The 23,952-nt window shown below is 42.4% G+C and overlaps 1 protein-coding gene across 4 annotated transcripts in view; it reads right to left on the bottom strand.

Annotated features, from left to right (window-relative positions):
• Window positions 1-23,952, bottom strand: part of LOC129065927 (cytochrome c oxidase assembly protein COX16 homolog, mitochondrial) — a 52,249-nt gene that overhangs the window by 5,269 nt on the left and 23,028 nt on the right. For 2 of the 4 annotated variants that reach the window (XM_054567345.1, XM_054567346.1), the window contains one exon: window positions 11,571-12,973. The exons of the other annotated variants lie outside the window; for them this stretch is intronic. In XM_054567345.1, the coding sequence (XP_054423320.1) occupies window positions 12,857-12,973 (117 nt within the window). In that variant the 3' untranslated portion in view covers window positions 11,571-12,856. Of the gene's footprint in view, window positions 1-11,570; window positions 12,974-23,952 lie in introns of those variants that run through there. 4 annotated transcript variants of the gene reach the window in all.

The following is a 23,952-nucleotide window of genomic DNA, read 5'->3' as shown; positions in this document are numbered from 1 at the left end:
GAGATTAGCCGAAGAACATATATGCACACATGCATAGCCTATAGACAGAGACAACAATGTGGCGAGGGGGGAACTTATTGGGGACATCTGTAATAGAGTCAACACTAAAAAATAGATAAATAAATAATAAAACTGCTTCTTTCTGGGACACATAATGGCCTTCTAGTTGCTTCTCCCTCCTTCCTGTCCTGTCTTCCTCCTATCCATCCTCTATACTGTTGCCAAAGTCATTTCAATAAAATGCAAGCTTGAGTTTTTCACATCGCTGCTTGATGCCTTTTAGTCACCACCACCTCCACACAGTCCATTCTAAACCTGTAAAATGACACACTTACCCTAACACTCAGTATCTCCCAGCAGCCTCTGCAGGCTCATTTCCTAGCATTCTTCCCATGCCACCTTACTGAACCACATCTGTTCTCCAAAATGTGCTTTCTTCTCTCACACCTCCTGCCATCACACACATTGGTACCTGCGCTGCCAGTGTCCTTCCCCATTTCAGGCAGCTGGGACAATCTTATTCATGCCTCCAGACTCAGCTTCACAATCACTTCCTCTGGGACTTCTCGTATTTTCATGCTTTTAAGGGTGCTGACCCCTTGCTGTGCTTCCACAGTGACTTGGAAATGTTTGCATTAGAACTCTTATCGCATTCCGCTGCTTTTTAATTTAAAAAAATTGATATATTTAAAATAAAAGTTGAAAAGTGCATGTCAAAACCGTGAAGCTCAATGAACAATCACAAAGCATACTCATGGAACCATCACCCAGTGCAAAGGTTGGCAAACTTTTTCTGTAGAGGGTCAGGTTTTAATGTTTTAGGTTTTGTAGACACATGAACTGACTGCTTAATTCTGTTGTAGCAAAAGCAGTAATAGACAATAGTACACAAAAGGATATGGATGTGTTCCAATAAGACTTTATTGATAAAAAGGCAAGGTCAGATTTGGTCTGTAGGCTGTAAAGTGCAGACCCCTGACCTAGATCAATTCCCATTTAACCCTTAATGGGAATTGACTATTACTTACCTCTCCCAAAAGGTAAACACTACTGTGACATATATATAGTAATTGCTATTTTTCCTCATAATTTTACCATTGAAGCATGAATCTCAAAACACAATAGTTTATTTTATGATATTTACATAAATGAAATTGTATACCATCCGTTCTTTTATATTTGACTTTTTTCACTCCATATTACACTTATGGAATTCATCCATGTTATTGCATATAGCTACAGTTCTTTGATTTTCATTGTTGTATTCCATTATATAAATTTATTTTTGTATTCTGCTGATAATATTTGGTTAACTTTAGTTTTTTACTGTTATGAATAGTTATTGTGCAGCTATGAACAATCTTGATGCACAGGCACGTATTTCAGTTTCTTTATATTCTACCAGCAGTGTGTGAAATTTCTAGTTGTTCCATGTCCTTGCCAATTCCTGCCATTCTTCTCCTTCTTTTTACATTATAGCCACTCTGTCAGATGTGTAGTGGTAGCTCATTGTGGTTTTAATTTGCATGTCCTTTTCTGATTGATGAGGCTGAGTCCTTTTCGTGTTGGTATTGGCCATTTGGATATCCTCCTTTGTGAAGGCTTTGTCCTTTCACTTATTCATTTATAAGAAGTTCATTTTATTTTCTGGACACAAGCCATTTATTGATTGTATGTGTGGCAAATACCTACTCCCCGTTTAAAGTTTATCCTTTCTCTTTATTTACGTTATATTTTAATGACCATCAGTTCTTAAATAGTATACAAATATCAGTATCTTCCTTTATAATGATTCTTATGTCCCATCTAAGAACTATTTTTCTGCTTTGAATAGATTATCTAATTTTATCTAAAATTTTTTAACTCTTTTACATGTGATATATAGTTAACGGAATATTGATTTTATGTGGTGTGAAATAGAAGTCAAGTTTCTATTTTTTTGCCTTGTGAATATTTCTTTGTCCCAACACCACATATTTAAAGGATCTTCTTTTACATAGTACTTTATAATGTTTTAAATTTTTTTTATAAATCAGGTATTGACATATATGGGTCTTTTTTTTTTCCCCTGGAATCTCTATTATTTTTATCTTGTCTATTTGTCTGTCCTTGCTCATATACCTTAATTACTGTCTTGGGCAAATCTTGGTCCTTTGACTTTCCAATTTAAAAAATACAGATTAATGGACAGACCAAAGAAAGCCACAAAGGAAAATGAGAAAGAGCTGTAAGCTAGAAAAAGGGTGGGGGGGGGGGGAGGAAGAGGAGGAGTCAGCATAGTGGTTTTTTAAAAGCAGGAAGACAGTACTGGTGGCATACCTAATAGAACAGTCAGGGTAGATAAAGATGATAAAGTATTGGATTTAGAAAGTGGTAAATCAGATTATCAGCCAGAAAACTTTAGGGAATGGGTAGGGAAGACACTCAAGCAGCAAATTTGCTACTGGGGGGTGGGGAGAGTTAACAGAGAAGGAAAGGAGAAAATTGTTAGGGTATAACTGGTACTATAAAACTCCCTTCTGTATTTTATTCCATCGAAGATTGCTAATATTAATCAGAGGAAATAATCCACCTTGAAGATGTTATTGCAATTGTGGGATACATATAATAATATGATGTTCTGTACATAACATTCCTACAGGGGAAAGAGGATGTATCACTTGAGTTCATTCACCTAGTTTTGTTGTGTTTAAGAGCATTGAATTCTAATACTTTTGCCAGCCTGACTCTAACTGTGCCCATAAGCCATTTGAAAGGCTACTAGAGATAAGGCTTTTGGAACCCTTTCCCAAAACAGAAGATTTTATGTTTCAAATGAAGTGGTCTTGTCCTTGGCCTCATTAGTATAAGTGCACTTAATTCTGATGGGAAGGCCTACCTCCTGTTCCAAAGCTTTATCCAAATTATACTGTTTATGGACAAGACTGAGGAATGCAAAAGCAAACAACTTGCCCAAAATCACACACCAAATAAACCAAGTCGTCTGGATTCCAACTCGGGTCTAACTGATTTCAGGACCTAATCCTTCCACTGGTATACCAATGTCAGCCTGTGTTCCCTTGAGCAATGGGAACGGTCCCCATTCCCCAGGCACTCAGTGTAGATCGGGACACAAACACATAAAGTACACCGTCGACTATCAAGGGAGCAGTAATGCCCTAAGGGTAGGTATAAAGGGCTACGGGAGCACAAAGGAGAACAGCTACCATTCTGGGAGTCCCTACCACTCCGCAGACATCGTGCTAAAAACCCTGTATACACCCTTACAACTATGTGAAATAGGAAGGAAGCCCACTTCACAAACGAGAACTGGTGCATGGAGACGCCCCAAATTGTACAACGGTTAAGTAGCTGCATGTGACCCCAATGATCCTGAAAAGCTGCATGCTGTAACGAGTAGAAATACGCAGACTTTGTAATCACCAGACTTGGGGTAAAATCTGGCTCTGACGTATGTTAGTTTTGTTACCTCCCGCCGAGTCTCTCCTACTTGAGGCCGGTTTAGAAACTCCCATTCACGCACCGCCGCGGGGCGGGTGCCGCGGTCAGTCTTCGGCCTCCTGTCTTGCAGATCAGATTGCGCGTGATTTGATAGCAGGCAGGAGGCACCGCCCCTTCCGGAATCCCGCCCGAACGCTTCTTCCTCAAGCCTCTAGGCTCTCACCTCTCCAACTCCGTCACAGACGTGACACCGTGACACCGTAGCGGAGGGTCTTGTCCTTGCGCAAAGCCCATGTCGCTGCGTGTACAAACATGACTGAACTCTCCGATCCGCTACGACGCCCTGCCAAACAGGCCCAGGGCGCCCACCCCCAATCTCTGCGGCTCACACTACCTCCCAGACAAGGACAGGCTCCTTCGCAGCCCCCGAGTTCGCAGTCCTCTCCTGAGAGCCCTCCGTCAGGCAAGAGCAATCAATTCATCGTAACATACTCAGGCATCCCCCACGGAAATTGCAGTGCGAACTGTCTGGCTCCGGCACGCCGGCGTGCAACTGGGATTTAGAGGTTTGAACTCTAAACACCTCCCATGCTCCAACTCTTGACAAACGTCTTGTTAGGACACTCCCTGGCACATAGCCGCTCGATAAAATCAGCCAAGGAAAATTATTTTGAAGCTAGTACTGTAGTCTCTAGCTATTTGTGGGATGGGGAGCTTATCAGCATACTATTTTTAAAAAAATTTTAAAGTGCTATGCAATGTTAGGTTGATTGGTAGCAAACAGCGTCCTGTCCCGCTATCATCGAACCTTTAATGCTAGTGCTTTTACTGCCAGTTAGCCTTTAATCTTCAATCATCGATGAATGCCTCTTTTTCATTCATTCAGCAACTACCCAGCATGCCTTTTAGTGGGTCGTTAGAAGACTGGAGGAAGACAGAGATGAAAAGATATGTATATGATTCCTGTCCCAAAGAACATGGCAATCTAATGGGCACACAAATGAACGTGTGCCTCAGGTACATCGGTAGCTTAGGAAATAGCCCCTACAGGAGCGGTTCTCCAGGGCAGGAGAAAGCCCCACCTATCAAGTATTATTTGAGATGACACAATAGTGTAGACTGCAGGTGGCATAGAATAACATGTCCCATGGTAGCCCTGAAATCTTTCCATCTGCGATTGCTTCCCTATTGCCACTGAAACATATCTGGTTTAATTTCTTACTATCTTTCCATCTATTAAAATAGCTCCTAAGTGGGCTCCACAGGAGAAACTCCTAATCTCCAATAACACCCATGTCTACAGGACTATGGAAAGAAAAAAAAAAAAAAAAAAAAACTTCATGGTAATGTTCAAGTTACCTAGAAGATATAAATGATGTGATTCTCCTGCTCTTGCCTACAGTCTTCATTCTGATTTTCTTAGCAAGGAATTTCAGGCTTTTTGTACTCTAACTTTGACCTGATTCCTGCTACTGTCCCCTTTCACTCCAAACTCCATCCTAGAGGAGATACCATTCCCTGAGCATTCCATGGACGTCCATGACTTCAAAATGCAGCTCCAGGGAAACCACGTTCATGAAACCTCCCCTACTCTTTACCTCTCAGTTCATCTCTCCTGTTATTCTACCCCTGCATCACTTGGCTTCAGCTGTACTTGCCTCCTACGTTTCTCTAAGCACACTCTCACCTCAGGGCCTTAGCCCTGCCTGTTTCCTCTGCCTAGAGCCCACTTACCCTCAGATATTCACATGGCTAACTTCCTTACTTCCTTCGGATGTTTACGCAAATGTCATTTCAAAGAGGCCTACCCTGGGCACCCTATTTAAAATTTATAACCTGCTGTCCCTTCTCCTATAGACTCTCAAATTCTGTCATCTTTCTTCACTTTTATCCCTGTAACACTCATCAATTTCTAACATCATAGAATTTACTTAAATATGTTTATTATGTAATATTTATAACTGGCTACTAGAATATAAGGTCCATAAAGGTAGAGATCTACTTTCTGTCGTTAGCATTGCTGTATTCCAAATGGGAGACAGTTGCCTGGCTTATAGCAGTCACTCAATAAATAGTTGTCACATTAATTAATCTTTGTCATCTTTTCTCTGCTAGAATTTGTCTGCAGTGGAAACCCCCTGATCTGCCAGACTCGTGACTTTCTAACATTTTATTCAGCCCAGGATCTGTGATGTTCTTGCTGCCAAGAAGGCACTTTGTGCCTTTCTTTAGACTTACAAGGTGATTCAAAAACAATTGAGCAGTAGTTGCTTTGCAACATTCCCACATTTGGAGACCATACTTAAGTCATCCTCATTCTGAGTAGTCTCAGAGTATAAATGTTTCCATTCTTAGTATTTTTTTTTCTTCAAAGGACTTATTTTCCCACTGTAATCCTCTTGCCTATCAGGAGCCTAATTCCTAGCGCCTAGATGTATTTTTGTGCATTGCAACATACCATAAGAGTGATTTGAGCAAAGAGGCTGGAAGATGAGTTTAAATCTGATATCCATTAGTTGATGAGATCAAAGATAATTAAATGAGTCCATTTCCTGCACAAAATTCAGTGTGAATCATGGTGAGTCAGGGTATCTAACCTTTTAATTCACTGGTTTTTATTTTGCAGAGATAGGAATTGGGCTTGGATTAATTCTCATTTCCAGGGAAACATAATTTGGCTCAGCCATAGTAACATAACTGCTCGTGCTAGGGATCACAGGCCAAGCTAGAGCGACCAAGCCTGCCCAGCTCTCAGCTATGGAGGCAGGCAGCAGAACCCTCCCTGTGAACCTTCAGAGACCTTTAACTGACTTGTCAAGTGCCAGGAACCTAGCTTCCAAAAGAGAAGAGTCCTTCTATGCTGGTGCTCTTCTTCCAGTGTCCTCCCCCCCCTCCCGCCCCCACCCCTGCCTCATTACCTAAGAAAGGCACAGCATCTCTGGGCTTTGGGAGAGACACATTCATAGAGGCGGTGGGTGGTCTGGGGATGGCAATGTGAAATGTAATTTAAGAAACCAATGAATTCCTTTGGAGTTTTTGGGGGAACAAGTTTTCATAACATAAGGGAAGGATAAATAGTTACAGGAATTTGATTTCAGTGGATGTAGACTGAGATATGAAATGAAATAAATGGCCAGCTAGGTACTTAAATTTTAAACGAGTTATTTTAAGATTGTTTCACCAGCTACAAGCAGTTTAAAACTGAACCCTTCTCTTTTCCAAGTTCTCATTCCTCATGAACAGAGGAGAGGAAGAAAGGGGGCTTGGGATTTGGGAGTGGAGCCAGAAGCATTGGAGGGTAAAAGGTGGGAATGCTTGCTCTCTACCCATTACACGTTCCAGGAAGACCCACTCCCTTCCCCCCCACCACATGTACACACACAGCACAGTATCACAAAAGAAGATGACCTTCCTATGAAATCCATTTCCTCCTTGGGACCTGTGGTCTGACATAGATCTGGGACAGTCTCTAAATCTACTCTAGTTACTTAATGTAAACGAAGGTAAAGAAGTGGAGCTCAAAGAGGTTAAGTCTAATCCCGGGATCACAGGCTGGACTCTCAGCACACTTGGTGCTTACAGACATCCTTTATACAGATATGCTCTCCCTCAACCAGGTTTCATACCGCGGGAACAAACATAATCCAGTGTGTCTCTGACTTGTCTGTTTTTGCCTATGGCTATTCTCCTTATGCTTGTTCACAAACATTCAGTCAATAAACATTTTTTTAACATGTAGCACTGTTGCATAGCACCTGCTCTTAGGGGCTTGTATTCTCACCCATATTCACAAATAGAGACAAGCAGAACTTACCACCTTTGGGGGAAAAAATAATGATTCCCAGCCAATCCTTTAAACTAAGGGTAAACAACACAGTCTTCAACTGGTAAATTATGGTAACTAGATTACAGTACAAAATCTTCCACTACAGCTATGTGACCTTGGGCAAGTCGCCTTTCTTCTCTGGCCTCACCATCCCTTTGTGTGAAATGGTCTTAGACGAAAGTGGGTGATCTTTACATTTCTTTCTCAATTTCACACTCTCTAACACTATGGCATTTTAATAAATGTAGGCCCTGTATGCAGTGTTTCTGGAGCCGCATCAGGAACTGGACTGAGCCTCTGGAATGGTGTAGCACTTGGCTATCAGTATGTATAGGCCTCTCTGGTCTTCACACTCCAGAACCTCAGAGAGAGTGCATGGTAAAAGCAATTAACATAGCGTAGCAAAGGAAGCAGGAAAGGGGAAGCCCGCAGGTAGGGGGACGAAGACTGCCTTTGGGACCTTCACAATAATGTACAGTCCAAGGAAACGGTTAGGAGTACACATCTTTACAGAGGCTTTGTCAACATTTTTTTCCCGTGTGTTTAAAAAGGGTCACACTCCAATATAATCAGCCATAAAAATCACCAGACAAGCCTCAAGAACCTCACTGTTGGGCCTTTGCTGGCAAAGTACTGGCATTTCTGAAAATCAGGCATCTTCTTACAGTGTCCAGTGCAGGGCTTGGAGTCTCTCATCTTGTTCTCCCAATGCTTGAGAAAAACTTTGATTTGCCCAAGAGACTCCTGGTCAAATCCACTCCCAACCCCAAGACTACTAGATGTTGTCCCTTGTCCCTTCAGTGCACAGGAGTAAATGTGCTCTCTGGGGATAAGATACAGACTGACAACCTGTGCAGAGCACAGGCCTCAGCCACCTCCCAGGCTGCTGCCCTGCAGGGCCCCTTCCCTCTCAACACTCACCATGGGGGCACTGGCTGGTGCACCTATGTGTGGATGCACCCCTGTCGATGTGTTTGCGCAAGAGCAGGTTCAAAGGACCAGCAAGAGGATCTGATTACTTCCTAGAGCCATCTGATGCAAAGTAACTCCAGCTTCTGGTGGTTAATATATCTGGGCAAGGAAAAGGAAGATGAGAAAGAACAGGAGGGAGCTGACCGAGAAGCATGAGGGCAGAAAGAAGAGAGCAGAGCCCAGCTCAGGCACAGGTGGTTGACAGCCCCTCAAAACACCACATGTGGAAGACCTCCCCGTCTATGGCCGCCTGCGTCTCCTCTCTGTGGAGTCTGGGACTGATATGGTTCTGCTGGGCAGCAGACATCAGCCTCTCCTTGGGGAGACGGCCCTGCACAAAGAGGATGCAGTTGCTCAGGCAGCTGAGGCGATTCACCCAGCCTGGAATCACCTGGCCTTAGTGTCTAAGCGGAGAATGCAGAGAGAGAACAAGTCAGGACGCGCGACTACGGGACAGAGCGCAGCCCTGCACCGAAGCTGGATCATGGAAGTGGTCAAGTACCCAAACTGTGTTGTTTGGTCTTCGTTCGCCCTCTGGTGGTGTCAGGCGGTAACTGCAAGGCTTTCCCGCCCTGGGAAGAGTTCCGCTGGGAGCACCGCAGGTCCAAGTCCTGTCCCCTCACCTTTTGGTCCCCCAAGTCTAGTTTCCTCTCATAATCTAGAGGAAATAGAAAACCCCACTTCAGAAACCTTTCTCCACTTTCATTCTATCGTTTGGTAATGTTTCCAGCAGGTTAAACATTGTTTAATGGTCAAAAGGCAGAAAACAAACCAGAGGTATTTTTTTCACCAAATTATTTGAAGCAATGACTTAAGACAGAATGCTTATCATCTGTAAACAGATCATTTTCCATCTACTGGTCAGTAATAATAACAACCACTACTTAATCACCTATCTTTTCTTTGCCTGACACAGACAACTACAAAACTCCATTTCACAAATGAAGTGACTGAGGCTCAAGTGGGTTATGTTACATGTGTAAGATTAGTCTGCAGTCTGACAAACTGACAAAACCAAGGTTCCAGTTCAGGTCTATCGTTTTGCATGGTTCTCCACTGCACTTCACGGTTTGCAGAAGGGACGTATAGGATCACTTAGGTACATGTTTCCACACAAGATTAATTGCTATTAAATAAATAGATGACTGGGCATTAAAAAACTATTTTAGATGTAACATTTTGTTAAGAACTGTGTTATCACTAATAATTCTTTCTTCTAATAATAATACCTAACATCTGTTGAGTGCATCACTATGCCAGTTATTGTTCTAAGAGCTTTACATTATTGTTTTATCATTCCCATGTTCGACATGGGGAAACTGAGGCACAAAGGTAGCTAAATAATTTCCCCAAGATAGTGCATATATATACTAAATTTATATGATAATGCCCCTTAATATGGCTCCTCACTAGTTCCCTTTCCCAGAAAACGGCTTATTTGCAGAGGTTCTCCGTAGGAGTGCAGTGCTTCGCAGGAGCCGGGCGAAAGCTGACCTGGTGTGCACACCAAAGTAGAGTTTGAAAGAAAGGGGAGAGGAGAGCTTGTATAGGGAGGGTATCGGTTGAGCAAGAGAAGATCCAGAAACAGAAAAACCAGGATCCATTGAGGTTGGACCCTACACAGAGGAATTGCCACGTGAAAAGAGGATTGGCTGGATTTTGTGGGAAAGAGGAATTTATGAAGTGAATTTCTGAAGTTACTTACTCCTGGCATGGTGTGCAGTGCAAACCTTCTCTTCTCTATGAAATCTTCAGTAAATTTTACATTTTACAATTAGTAATTTTACAATTACTAATACTTTGGATTAGAAAGCTCTTTTCTTGAGGGTGGGGTACTCAAAGACGATGATAGAACCTTACCAATTAAATGCAGGATAATCTGAAATGCTCCCAAGGATTCTCAAAAGCAAAAAGTATCAATGTCTTAAATCCATGTATTAGTTTCTTACCAGGAGCTTGAAAGACCAGGACAAAGACCTTGCACATCAGGTCAGCTCAGAAAGCATCGTCTCTGGTGGTGTAGTAGAGAGAGGAGAGAGGGGATTGGGCAAGATAATTAAAAGAAACATCCTCGGCCCTTAAGTTTACAGTCCTACCAAATCCTAATGCCACCCTTGTAAGTGAATACACCTGTTAAGTGTCACTCTTATTTATAAGAGTTTTCAGTGGATTTCTTAGAATGTTCTATACACAGGACCATGTCATCTACAAACAGAGATCATTTTGCTTATTTTCAATCTAGATGCTTTGAATTTCTAGAATTTCCTGATTCCTAAAACGTCCACCTCTGCTTACATTACTCATCTGTTTTTGCACAATGCAATTGTACTTTTTCCATTAGAATTCTAAGACTATTTGTTACTCTAAATTGTCTTGATTATTCCAGCATCCCTGCCATATATGAAGCTGATTCTAATGCTTGTTTTGTATTCCAAACTGTGTGCTTTGTCTTTTAGTGTGCCTTGTAGTTCTCGCTGTTGTTGCTGTATTGGACAGGATACCCGCTGGATTGGGTAAAGGAAATTCCAGTGAACTGGCCTTTAATGATGTGGCAAGGATGTGGACAGGGAGGGGAACATTCTATAATCTTATGATCAGGTCTCAGTCGTTTAGTGATCATGGGCCCCTGGGATGTGACCTTTACGACGCCTTCTCAGTCTTCCTCCCCTAACCCAATTTAAGTTAAGACAGACAACTAGAGGGGGCTGGAGTTGGGTTATTTCCCTTACGCTATTTGGTCAGCCTTTGGTAAAACCCAATGTGATATGGCTCTAGCAAAATACCAGGAGCTTCCTTTGAGGCCAGCCTTTTGTTAAAGAGAACCGATTTTGGAGGGGCATTCAGACATTTCTGAATGATTACTAAGCCCTTCCCTGCTGGAAACACCAGGTTCTTCTCTGATAGTCACTGTTGAGAACTTGGTGTGACCCCAGCCTGGTCTCTAGTTTTTAACTCTCCAATTACTTGATGCTCAGATTCCAGTAATTGTCAATCACCCTTTAAATCATTCCCACCTAATGCCGGCTCAGTGGTGATTTCCCCTCCATGTAAAGTGTGATTTTCTGTATTTGCCTCAAGGATTCAGGGTGGTAGTTTTGTCCTGTGACCTCAGTTCTTTCAGGGATCAAAGAGTAATCATGGACTTTCAGTTTTTCAGCTTTTTTCTCTCTGTTAAGATGGAAGTTATGATTTCCAAGGTCCCTACACGTTGAACTGGAAACTAGAAATCTCCTATTTTGTTTTTAAAGAAAGAGCCAAAACATTTTCCAGACTGGTTGTATTGGGCTGACCAAAAAGTCCACATAGTTTTTTCTGTAAAATAAAAGACACATTTTTCATTTTCACCAATAACTTTATTGATTTGGATATTTTGAGTATGTCAGCTATCTCCCACATGGTATAATGTTCCTTGTTCTCAATTAATGTCTCGATTTGATCGCTATGAACTTCAACTGGTCTACCTGACCATGGAGCGTTCAGTCCAGCGAGAAATCACCAGCATGAAACTTTGAAAACAACTTTTGATATTTTCTATCAGTCACAGCACCTTCTCCACACACTGCACAAATCCTTTTTGTGTGTTTCAATTACGTTTTTCCCTTTCTTGAAATAATAAAACATAACATGCTCAGAATGCTGCATATTTTCTTCCATCCTCAATATTAAAATGGCTACACAAAGATTCACCAATTTTGTTTTTTTAATGCACGTTGATATGACAGCTATCACAACACAATCTAACAAAGTCGTTTTGAATGAAGTTAAAAGACGATTAAGCGCTACTAGAGCCATCTTATGGAAAAACCCAAACCAAATTTTTAGCCAACCTGATACAAAATAACTTTCATCAATTCTATCTCTATCTCTAATTTAGATCATAGCAAATACAAAGTTAAAAAAAAATCAACAAAAAAACTACAGTCAGTTTGCATGCAAGGTATAAAGCACACCTTAAATCAGTGTTTCCCAAACTGTATTCAACTGTAGATTGCCTAAACAAATTTGCCGTATCTGTATATAATATATACTACTTTGTCACTTCTATTTCAACCAGGAACAATATAAGTTTCTTAACACGTTTTGATAGTATCAATACAATCATTAAAGTGATGCTTCAGAGACTGATTAGCATACCACGTGAAATATTATGAATAAAAACAAGATTCTTATCACACTGTGGCCAATAGTACTCTCCTAGGTAGGTTTGACATAAAATCACTGTTTGGTGCTACTATGAAAAGCTGGATCCAGACCTACTATTCTCATTAGGAATCAGAATGAAATATCAAAATGTTGCCCCAGTGGCTGGTGGAAAAGGAATATGGGCATATTTGGGAGTGTAAAAAAATGACAATTTGTAAGTAGTAGTGTTCCTATTTTTTACTGAATGGTATTAAATATATGTGGTTGACACTGTTACTTTCATTTGCAAATGGCAGAGCTGGGAAGCAAAAAACCTGTACTTGATTTTTTAATCAAGATTATCTGTCATCAAATTACTCACATCCTGGCTTCTACAGATCTGAAATTTTCTTTCCACCACATACGAGTATGTACTGGGAATTCCACTGATAACATTTTATTTAAGTTAAAAAAAAAAAAAAGGAATCAGCATAGTCAAGCTGTCTTAGTCTTCAGGATTTCTGGATTTCGTCCCTGGAGGAGGTCAGGATCTTCCCACGGCCTGGGTCCTCGAATATTCTTCCAGTCATCAAAAGTGGAATCCTTTATTTTCTATACAGCCACAAAAATTAAAGTATGTATTAGAATAGGAGTCCTGTGGCTATGATTAGGACATCACTGAATGAATGAATAAATGAGTCAAAAGAATCCAACAGGCCCTCAATTATAACTTTAGCAAATAAATTAACTGCCTATCACGCATAGTAATTGAAGAAATGAAATATTTCTTAGGATTTGGAATTTTTCTTGCTTGCTATTGATATAAATGCCTATCTTTTTTCCCCATCAGAATAAAACCACTAAAAATTTTTAAAAGAATCTAGATGCTTTGTTTTTGAGAAAACAAAGGAAAGACACTAGGAAAACAAATGTCTGACTCTGAAGCCTCATTCAGCATAATAATGACCATGGGTTGGCATGGGTGATAGTAGAAAACAAGAGGAAAAGAACAAAGGTGGAGACTTTACAATCTGTTAAAAGGAAAAAAACAGACCAAGATGACTTGTCCTGCACATGAGAAATGAGCCTGGGCTTAAGAATGAAAAGACATTCCCCATAGCTACCTTGAGCAAAGCCCTTTCAGGTAATAAAACTTCGTTCAACTACAGCTGGATCACTGCTCCTTCAGTTAGTCTGGTGTCTACCAAGCACCAGAATAAAGGTAGGGTAAAAGGGAAGAACATAAATGCTTCTTCCCCCTTCTGACAGGAACTCCCATTTATCTGCTTTGATTGTTCTGTGATATTGAGGGAACAAGATAGTAAGAGGCTCAGAGAACATAGGACTGGGAATAATGTAAGTTTACCATGACATTTGGAAACTCTTTTACTAACGAGCTGTGTATCATTGAAGCCATCTGAGCACTAATTCCTTCATAAGTAATAATAAAAAGTGGGACTAAATAGTCTACATGGTTTCACTTATCAAATTCCATGGTTCCTAAGAGAACTAAAATCTACTCCAAGACAAACACTCCACAGCAGCACTACTAACACAGTGCTTACATATTGAGAAGTAGCAAGTTGCAGGTTTTCAAAATAATGGGTAAGTATGGAATGAAACAATCCTCTAAAATTCACTTATAGTTTTACCAGGAGTTTGTAGTAAATATATATATAGATGACCAAAATTCTATTAAGTTGCTAGAAGAAAGTAAATTATTTTCAAGTATAGTTATGAAATGATCAAAAGTTATAAAATGGTTTTAAGAAACAATAATGGCCTTCACCCAAATAATATAAGACACATGCTCAAGAGAATTTAAGAATAATTCTTAGATGGGATGCAAAGTTGGCAGAACAACTTCATGTAAAAATGCTCCAGTCTTCAGAGATCTTTGGTGAATAAAAGATTCCCTGTAGAATTCTGCAAAACATGCAGTCACAAATTCTTCAAAACATGCAGTCACTAATTCTGCAAAACACGCAGGTTCACTGAAGACTAACTAGGCTGTACGTGTACTGGACAAGACCACCAAAGGCTCACTAGTTAACAGCCAACTGCTATAGAATTGAGCATGGAACAGAGTCAAGAAGTGCAGAGGAAAAGCAGTGTAAATATTAGATTTTCAGCCCTTGACAGAGACAACGTAACACGTAGTTGTTACCTTGACACGCAGCTGAAGACACAAAAAAGGTTGCTCTTTATGCCAAAGGGAAGACCTACTTTAGACTCACTCAAAAAAGCTTAAAACTAAGTTCTGACAAGATTCTTTGGAGAGACAATTTGGAGAATGAGACCCACAAAGGGTTTAGGAAACACCAAAACCTTTCCAAAGTTCCTCCCTTATAAAGCACAAACCCAAGTTCTAAATGAACAGCCAATAATGGCCAAAAGTTCAAATCTCTTCAATGTATTATTCATAACATCCACCTTTCAATAAAAAAATGACCAAACATAGACTGCCGGCCAAGATGGAGGTGTAGGTAGATACATTTTGCCTCCTCGCACAACCAAAAGGAGGACAACAAAAAATTTTTAAAAAAATAACCAGAACTGACAGAAAACTGAACTGTATGGAGGTCCAACAACCAAGGAGTTAGAGAAGAAACATTCATCCTGACAGGTAGGAGGGGCAGAGAGGGACAGCCGGGGCGGAAGGACATTTGGGAAGGTGGCTGATGGAGAACTGAGTGATCTCACATTTGCATGCGTATAGAGCAGAAGGAACTGCTGGGGAGCGAGAAAGGCTGAGCAATCCTGGGTTCCACTATGGCAAAAGACTGCCTCAAAACATCTGGCTGTAAAAACCTGGAGGGATTGAAGCAGTGGGAAAAACTCCGAGCCTCACAAAAGAGTTCACTGGAGAAACCCACAGGGCTCTAGAAAATTCACAAACCGAACCACCTGGGAATCAGCACGAGAAGGGCCCAACTTCCTTGTAGGTAGCAGTGAAAGTGACTGAGAGCTGGCTGGGAGCCAAGCCAGCAATATTGTTCCCTCACAGACCCCTCCCCCACCAACAGCATAACAACTCAAGGATGTGGGTTGCCCCACGCCGGCGAATAACGAAAGCTCCTCCACCTACAACATAATAGGCATGCAGAGAAAAAAAAATATGACACAAATGAAAGAACAGATCAAAGCTCCAAAAGTAGAGGTAACTGATGAAGACACAGTCAACCTATCAGATGAACAGTTCAAATACTGGTAATCTCGACGTTCACTGAATTGGTTGAATATAGTAACAAAATGGAGGAAAAAGTGAAGGCTATGAAAAGTGAAAGAAAAATCTACAGGGAACCAAAAATAAAGGAAAGGAAACTGGGACTCAAATCAACGACTGGAAGCAGAAGGAAGAGATAAACATTCAACAAGAACAGAATAAAGAAACATGAATACAAAAAAATTAGGAGGCTTAGGAACCTCTGGAACAACTTTAAACATACCAACATCTGAATCACATGAGTACCAGAAGGAGAAGAGGAAGACCAAGAAATTGAAAACTTATTTGGAAAAATAACGAAGGAGAACTTCCCGAAAATGGCAAAGGAAACAGACTTCCAGGAGATGCAGGAAGCTCAGAGAGTCCCAAAGAAGTGGGACCCAAGGAAACACACACCGAGGCACATCATAATTACATTATCCAAGATTGAAGCTAAGGAAAAAAGATTAAAAGAAGCAAGAGTAAAGGAGACAGTTACCTATGAGGAGTTCCCATAAGACTATAAGCTAATTTCTCAAAAGAAACCTTGTAAACAAGGGGCTAGAAAGAATTCAAAGTCATAAAAGACAAGGACCTGCATCCAAGATTACTCTATCCAGCCAACCTATCATCTAGAATGGAAAGGGAGATAAAGTGCTTCTGAGATAAAGTGAAGTTGAAGGAGTTTCATCATCACCAAGACCACATTATATGAAATGTTAAAGGTGCTTATCTAAGAAAAGATGAAGATCAGAAACTATGAACACTAAAATGATAAACTCATAATTCTCCACATCTGAACCTAAAAAAGAAAAAGAAACTAAGCAAACTAGAACAGGAACAGAATCACAGAAATGGAGATCAGAGGAGAGAGAGAGACGTAAGAATGGAGGAAAAGGTAGAGGGAATAGGAAGCATAAACAGTAGGTACAAAATAGATAGGGAAGGTTAAGAATAGTATACGAAATGGAAAAGCCAAAGAACTTATATGTAGAACCCCTGGACACGAAATACAGGCAGGATGATGGTGGGAAACGGGAAGCATGGCAAAGGGGAATAAAGCAGAGAAAAAAAACTGAGACAACTATAATAGCACAATCAATAAAATATACCAAAAGAAAAAGCAAGAAAGGAGACAAATAAATAAATAAATAAATAAACAAACAAACCGTGCACAGAGCTCTGGCTGCTGTGGCCAGGTGTGGAAATGTGTAACCATTAAAGAGCAAAACACTTAGCAGTTCTTATCTCTATCAGATCCCACTCAAATCACCAATCAACAGGAAACATGCAGATCTTCAAAGAAGGACTGTAATGACATCAAAGTTTCCACAGTAGCATCTCATATTGTAGCTGCCGGGTCGGTCGTGCTGTCATTGCTAGTGCAAATTAACATGATCTCAGGTGCATTGAGTCATTATTTTAGTAAATGTGTTACTTTCTATTCTGATCAGAAAATAGCACCATAAAGAACTAGGACCCATGTGGCATGGATAAACATTCTTATTTATAGTTTTGTCCCCAGGGGCTATATCCCCGCATCCCCCTTACCTCTGTCCTGTAACTCTAGGCTGTAACGAATCTGCCTTGAATATCTGGACCACTTAGAAACCACTTTTAAGGAACACACATGTCAGGCCTTCACATGGCACTGCCACCTTTTTTAGAACTTATGGCCTATAACCCAAATTATTAGTGCTTTTTAGAAACAGAAAATAGACTGGCAGACCACATCCATCTTCAGGTCGAAACACTTACTGCAACACTGTGGAGAGAGCACGGTAACCAAAGGCAAAAGCACACAACCTCAAACTTACGATACTACCAATTAAGCAGCGTGATGGAAACAAAAGGTCCCTCGCGAATGCCAAACAGATCAATAGCAGATATTGGACAAATGGAGATAACGAGAGCAAACAGGTTTCGGGGCCTGCAGTTACCATGCTTGGGCAAAAGCACTGCTCAAATCGAAACAAAATGGCTCCCCTCCTAGGAAGACACTCTGGTTTCAGCAACTGCCTTGGCGTCAGCAAGAAGTAACTGTTTAGCAAATGGCCATCCAACCTCGATTTTAGTAGATTGCGGTGCCAGGTGTAAAGGCAGTAACCCCTTTGGCCAGGGCAAAGAAACAGGGGCTCAGACCTGCCATTGATGAAGATCCTGATCACTCAACCAGATAAGCCACCTGGACAAGAAGTGCTGGCCATGAGAACTCTATCAAAGATGGACAAATGACAATGGCACCGCCCGGCGATCCTGTTGATCCTCCGCTGCTGCATCCTTCCTCCAACATTGGGTGGCCGCCCTCACCGAGACTCTGTATTTTCAGAAAGAGATGGGACCTGAGGCCTGAGCCATCTAAATAGCACGAATATAATGCACCATCTATTAGACTCTGTTCTGGGGCACTCTTTCTATTTCTCAAGTAATTGCTTCCCGTTTCCTTTTACCTAAATTTTTGTCTCTCTACATATGTCAGTCAGTCAGTTCCACCCGGCACTTTAAAGACAAGCTGTGCTTAGGCATTTCCTGCGATTCTGTACATGAGAAAGACACTATGATATTAACAACCAGAGGCCTTAAGAACTGCTGTATCAGCGATGAATCGCTCCTCATGTGATGGTTTTACGATAAAGATGCAGGGACAAAGTCATTATATTTGCAAAACCCCGCGTTTAGAACAACCCCACAGAATAAGGAGAATGCTAGAGCCAGCATGTATAAAGTGCCAAAGCTGTTCCAGGCCCCTTTTAGGTGCTTTCTTCTCATCATCACAAAAGCCGGGAAGAATACATTTCAGCTCTCACTGTGATATGTAACCTGTAACCTTGAATCTCTTGAAGGCCTAAGATTTTGTCTAAGAGCACATACATAGCGGGCGGTTAAACTACTGTTGACAGTCACATGCCTCGAACCAGAATTTTTGATCTTCGTATCGTACCTGTCGAGGTTTTGTTTTTAACACTGGCAAGGAAATGAACGAATGGCAAAAGTCGAAGACATAACCAGTTGGGGGAAAGCCCAATAAACTGTTAAGCCAGTGCATACCAGTGCAAACAAGATTTGCTAAAGGCCCACCTGTAAGACGTTAGAATCCACATCTTACATGAGTACAGATCCTCTTGTTAGTGAACCTAACAGTTCCTACTCTCCTCCTTAGGACTGGTGAGAATATGAACCACCACACATACAGGGTTAAATGAATTTAAACACATAGACCCCCTTGAAATTGCCAAGTCATTTTATTTCAAGATGACAACCTTGGAATGGCTGTAGGATGATGTTATGATCAGAGGGACCATTGACCGTTTATTTCTTCCGGAAGTGCCAATGTGATTTTATCCATTTTGTACTTTCCAGTTAGTATTTACTTGGGATAAAGTGATTATGTTTCATCATCGTCTTCCTCTGTACCCACGTTTATAATGATGTGCACGTATGAAAAGACTCCAGCAAACAAGGAGAGCACTAATAAAATGGAACGCAGAAACAGGAGAACTAGTGCCTTGTTTACACTAGGTATTATTTTGCCCCGAACAGCTGCATGTCTGTCAGGTGGAGGGCCACTATTTATACTACCACCTATCCCTATCTTATCGCATGCTGGTGGTTTCCAGCCTTGCTGACAGTGACATGTTCCCATATTGTTGCACACTCCTCTGAAATTGCATTGACTGAGGTTACAGGTAAAATTAAATTTTTGGTAGTAAGTACAGTTCTGGGTACGACAGTATTTTCCTGGCCCGCATGTGGCACCATCCACTACAAGCCCGAATTCTGGCACTTCCGTTCCGTAGTGCGCATCAAATCCAAAGCATCTTTCCTCTTGAACGTCTTTTAGAATTATATCACGAAATGTAGTGTGTTCACCTCCACCAGGAATTTGTTCAACGTCACTACAGTGCAGCAATCCACACATTACATTTTCTGGTTCACATCTATAAGGTGCTCCTCCTCCTCGATGGACTGCCACCCCGCAGTTGCCAAATCGGTCACCTATTACATTCAATTTTTGATAGCATGCTGGTGACCCGTCTTTTGCTTGGGGGCCGAAAAGAGCTTGACACTGCATATCACGGTCAGTACAGTTTCCTACCCGACAAACGGCTAATGGTGAACACGGGGTTCCGTCCTGTATATAAGAGTCATCGGGACAGATATTCGTTCTCCCATCGCAGTATTCCGGGAGATCACAAATACCTCCCACCTGTCTGCAAACCCATCCAGGCTGAGCAAATTTACATTTGACGCAGCAAAGTCCTTCATTGCAATCACTGCCAATGGAGAGAGCACAATGGGTCTCACAACATTTATCTTTAACGCATTCCTTAAAGGAGCCACAGTCACACTCCTCTCTCTGATTTATGATCTTGTCACCACAACGAGGAGCTACATAAGGAAAATTATTGTACGGCACATTTACCACACTCAAACAAGGATCCCACGAGTAAGCCCGTCGATGCAGAACCTCATAAGAACAATTGCTCATCATATCTAGAAGACCGGGCACAGGCGCCATCACGCAGTTCTGTCTTCGAAAACAGTGACAGCCAGGCAAGTCATGTCGAAGGCCGAAGTTATGACCTAATGAGTGTGCTGAAACAGTGGCAGCTAAAAATATGTGATACTCTGCTACATACACATATGCTACTCCCCAGTTGGGGTTGCACAGTCCGTCATGGTTAGAATAATAGGTGGCATGACCGAGTTTATGTCCCGTAAGCAGCAATGAAGTATCATGAGAAAACAGCGAAAACCACCCATGGTATTTCCACAAACCAAAATTCGATACAGCATGTGACGCATCCTTCCACTGATTCAAATTGAAACTATCAGCAGTTTCCCATATACACAGCATACGTATCAGGACAGCTATCCGACTTTGTATATAAATGGAATGCAGTATATTGTTTATAATCACTACATTCTCTATTATACGTGTCCGATTCCTGTTTAGAAGAGTTAAAGAGCGGGAAATGGTGTAGTGAAGTTTTAACCGTTTCAAATGTGGCCACCACAAGTATACAGGCCCTGCTCTAGGAGTTTCAGCAGCCATCTCCTCTTCATATGCCAGGTTTGCATCGTCCGCTTCCACCTCACACCTCTCAGTCTCTGAGGATCGTTCTGACACAAGCAGAGAAATCATATGCTCAAATTTGGAAGAAGCCTCCAGTGGTTTGATTTCGTAAGTGAAGTCATCTACCTGCAGCATGCCACGCAGACCCCCGTAGCAAGTGTCCAGTGTGCCCATAGACCCAGGCACCCCTTCCAGGTAGCTGTAGTAGTAACAGTTTCGAGGGACAAAGGGGTGGTCCTCCTGCAGGGCACCTTGGTCGTTATCCGTGATAACAGGGAAGTTCCTGGGCAGCAAGTTCTTCTTGACCTTCATGTGAACCACATGTCTGCGGCCCCTGAAGTGAATCTTGTAGGAGAGCTGGTCTTGTACGCCAGCTCCGCTCACCTTGTGGGACACCTTCTTGGGGATCACGATTTCAGACGAAGTGAAGCGCCATGCTGGTAGGGCACGGGAGCAGCAGACCTGGGACAAGACTAACCAGAGCAGAGGCAGGCAGAGACCACCAGCCAGGAGAACCTGGGTCCAGGCAGGCCGCATGAGCGAGGGAGCTTGCGACCAAAGAAAGTGCAGCCAAGAGGGAGGAAGGCAAGACTAATGCCGAAACAGCAAGTTTTCCATCAGCATTGTCAGGAGGAGGGCAGAGAGAGGCTGGTGGTTTGGCAAGCCCACAGAGGTGGAGGGAGGAGGGGGGTGCTCTTACATAACAATGGTGCATTCAATTAGCTGAGGCTGTGCTCAGTGATGTGGGGGTCCTGGGAAGAAAGGCCCCTTGGAAAAGCTCTCTTGGAAAAGACACAGGGGAAGAATACGTGGATTTGGTGACAATTTTAAGACATTCAGTGGCTTTTTGCCTCTCGCCTAGAGGACACAATAGATCAACATGAGATTAAAAGAGAGAATGCCGAGGAGAGTGGAAGCTTCTCCTTATAAGGATTTTGAGGAGAGAATTAGATTCTCTCATACATCGTAAAAATTGAATGCAGTTGGGGCTGAATGAGGGAAAGAAAGTGTAAATGGGTGTCATGAGTAGACAAGGTAGGGTGTGTGTTAGTAACTTACGGTAGAGTGAAACTAACGCTTACCCTGTTTCCCGGTGATTCTAGTCCTAGGAAATTATCCTCAGAGACTTGCACGTGAATGTTCAAAGCAGCACCAGTAGTTAACAGAGAGCCAGATAAACAAACGGGTATGTTTGTTCAGTGGAATAATCCTCAATAAGTCAGAAAACTTCTCTCTTTTTGGCAGCGGGGACCGTTCTACAATATATTTCATTTCTTTCCTTTAAATCGATTGTCGTTCAGTTACACTTGTCCCACCCTTTTCGCCATTGCTCACCCCTATCCTGACCCCACTCCCGCAGTCAGTCTTCCCCCACTGTCCGTGTGCATGAGTCCTCGATCCGTGTTCCTTTGCTTGCCCCTTTCCCTTCTTTCCCGTTATCCCCCTCTCCTCTGATCAGTGTCAGTTTATTCTTTATTTCCAGGGCTCCGGTTCGGTGGGGCTCCTTTGTTTGTTTTGTTGATTTGGTTCCACTTACAGGTGAGATCATACGGTATTTGTCTTTCACCCCCTGGGTTATTTCACTTAGCCTGATGCTCTCCAGTTCCATCCATGCTGTCACAAAGGGTAGGAGTTCCTTCTTTCTTTCTGCTGCATGGTATTCCACTGTGTCTACGGACCACAGTTTTTCGATCCACTCATTTACCGATGGGCACCTAGGCTGTTTCGAGCACTTGGCTATTGTAAAAAGCGCTGCTATAAGCATCGGGGTGCCTAAGTTCTCTTGAATTGGCGATTCGGGATTCTTGGGGTATATTCTCAGAAGTCGCATCGTTGGGTCAAAAGGCAGACCCATTTTTGACTTTTTGAGGCATCCACATACTGCTCTCCACATGGCTGTGACAGTCTGCATTCCCACCAACACTGTACTGGGGTTCCCTTTTCTCCACACCCTCTCCAGCACTCATTGTTTGTTGACTTACTAATGATGCCCAGTCTGACCGGGGTGAAGTGGTACCTCATTGTGCTTTTCATTTGCATCTCTCTGATGGTTAATGACGCTGAGCATGTGACCCGTTCTTTCATTTGGGCCGTATTTCTTTGTCTTGGCGCACCTGTTACATTGTAAGAGGCAGAGACTTCGGTATTGGGTGGGCAACCCGCTTAGCTGCATTGGGGTACTGTATAGCGGGGCAGGGGTCAGAGAGGGAACAATGCTCATTGCCCGGCTCTCGCCCTGCTTTCTGTCACTTCCCTCGCTTCCACAAGCGGATTGTGCCCTTTCAGGTATTGATTCCCGGGTGCGTGGGCTTGTGGACATTCCAGGATTCTGTGGGCCTCTGTCACGGACTCCCCTGTGACACTGGGAGTTTCTCCCACCGCCGCAATGCCCACAGGTTTCTTACAGCCAGAGGTGGTGAGGCTTTAGCTTCCTGAGCTGGAACCCTGCGTTGTTCGGTCTGTCTCCCACCCCAGTTGTCCTCCTGGCTTATCCACACGTGAATGTAGGACGGCCTGCTCCACCAGCTGCTGTCTTGCCTTGTGCCCTCTCTGCCCCAGCTTCCCGTCTCGCCCCTCCTGCCCCTCCCACCAGCCTGGATGAATTTTCTTCTTTAAGTCCTTGGCTGTCAGACTTCCATACACTTTAGACTTTCTGGCAGTTCTGGCTGGTTTGGGTTTTTAAGGTGTGGAGTATTTGCACAGTTAGACGTTAAATTGGTTGTCATCCTCCTTTGGGTTGTGCGAGGAAGCGAGGCGTATCTACCTACGCCTCCATCTTGGCCAGAACTCAGGGTTGTATAGTTTTCTGAGTTTAGGTCTTTGCCTCCTTGGTTTACTTTATTCCTAAATATTTCATGTTTCTTGTTGTTATGGTAAATGGGATTTCCCCCCTAATTTCTGTTCCTGTTATTTCATTGTTGGTGAACTTCTGATATTTGAAAGAACGTGGATGGTTCCACAGACGTGATGCTGCTGCTGATGATAGAAAGAAGCAGGACCAAAGAAACTTAATATACGATTAAATTTCTATGAGAGCCCAAAACCAGTTGTGGGAATAGAACTTAAATAGCTGGGTTTTTGATGTGGAAATGGGAGATTGGAGGGAACCTTCTGGAGTGAAGGAAAACTTGTGTCTCTTGACTGGGGTGTGCTACAGATTGAATGTTTGTGTCCCAGCCAAATTCATCAGCTGAGATCCTAAGCCTGTAGAGGGTGGTATTAGGAGGTGAGGCCTTTGGGAGTGATTAGGTCAGGAGGACAGAGCTTTCATGAATGGATCAGTGGCTTTAGAAAAGAGGCCCCAGAGGG

The sequence above is a fragment of the Pteronotus mesoamericanus genome, unplaced genomic scaffold, assembly GCF_021234165.1.
Source record: "Pteronotus mesoamericanus isolate MK-2021 breed Mesoamerican mustached bat unplaced genomic scaffold, CSHL_Meso_final contig_182, whole genome shotgun sequence".
Classification (NCBI taxonomy): Eukaryota; Metazoa; Chordata; class Mammalia; order Chiroptera; family Mormoopidae; genus Pteronotus; species Pteronotus mesoamericanus.
The sequence above is the reverse complement of the archived record's forward strand: the minus strand, read 5'-3'. Positions and strand labels throughout refer to the sequence as shown.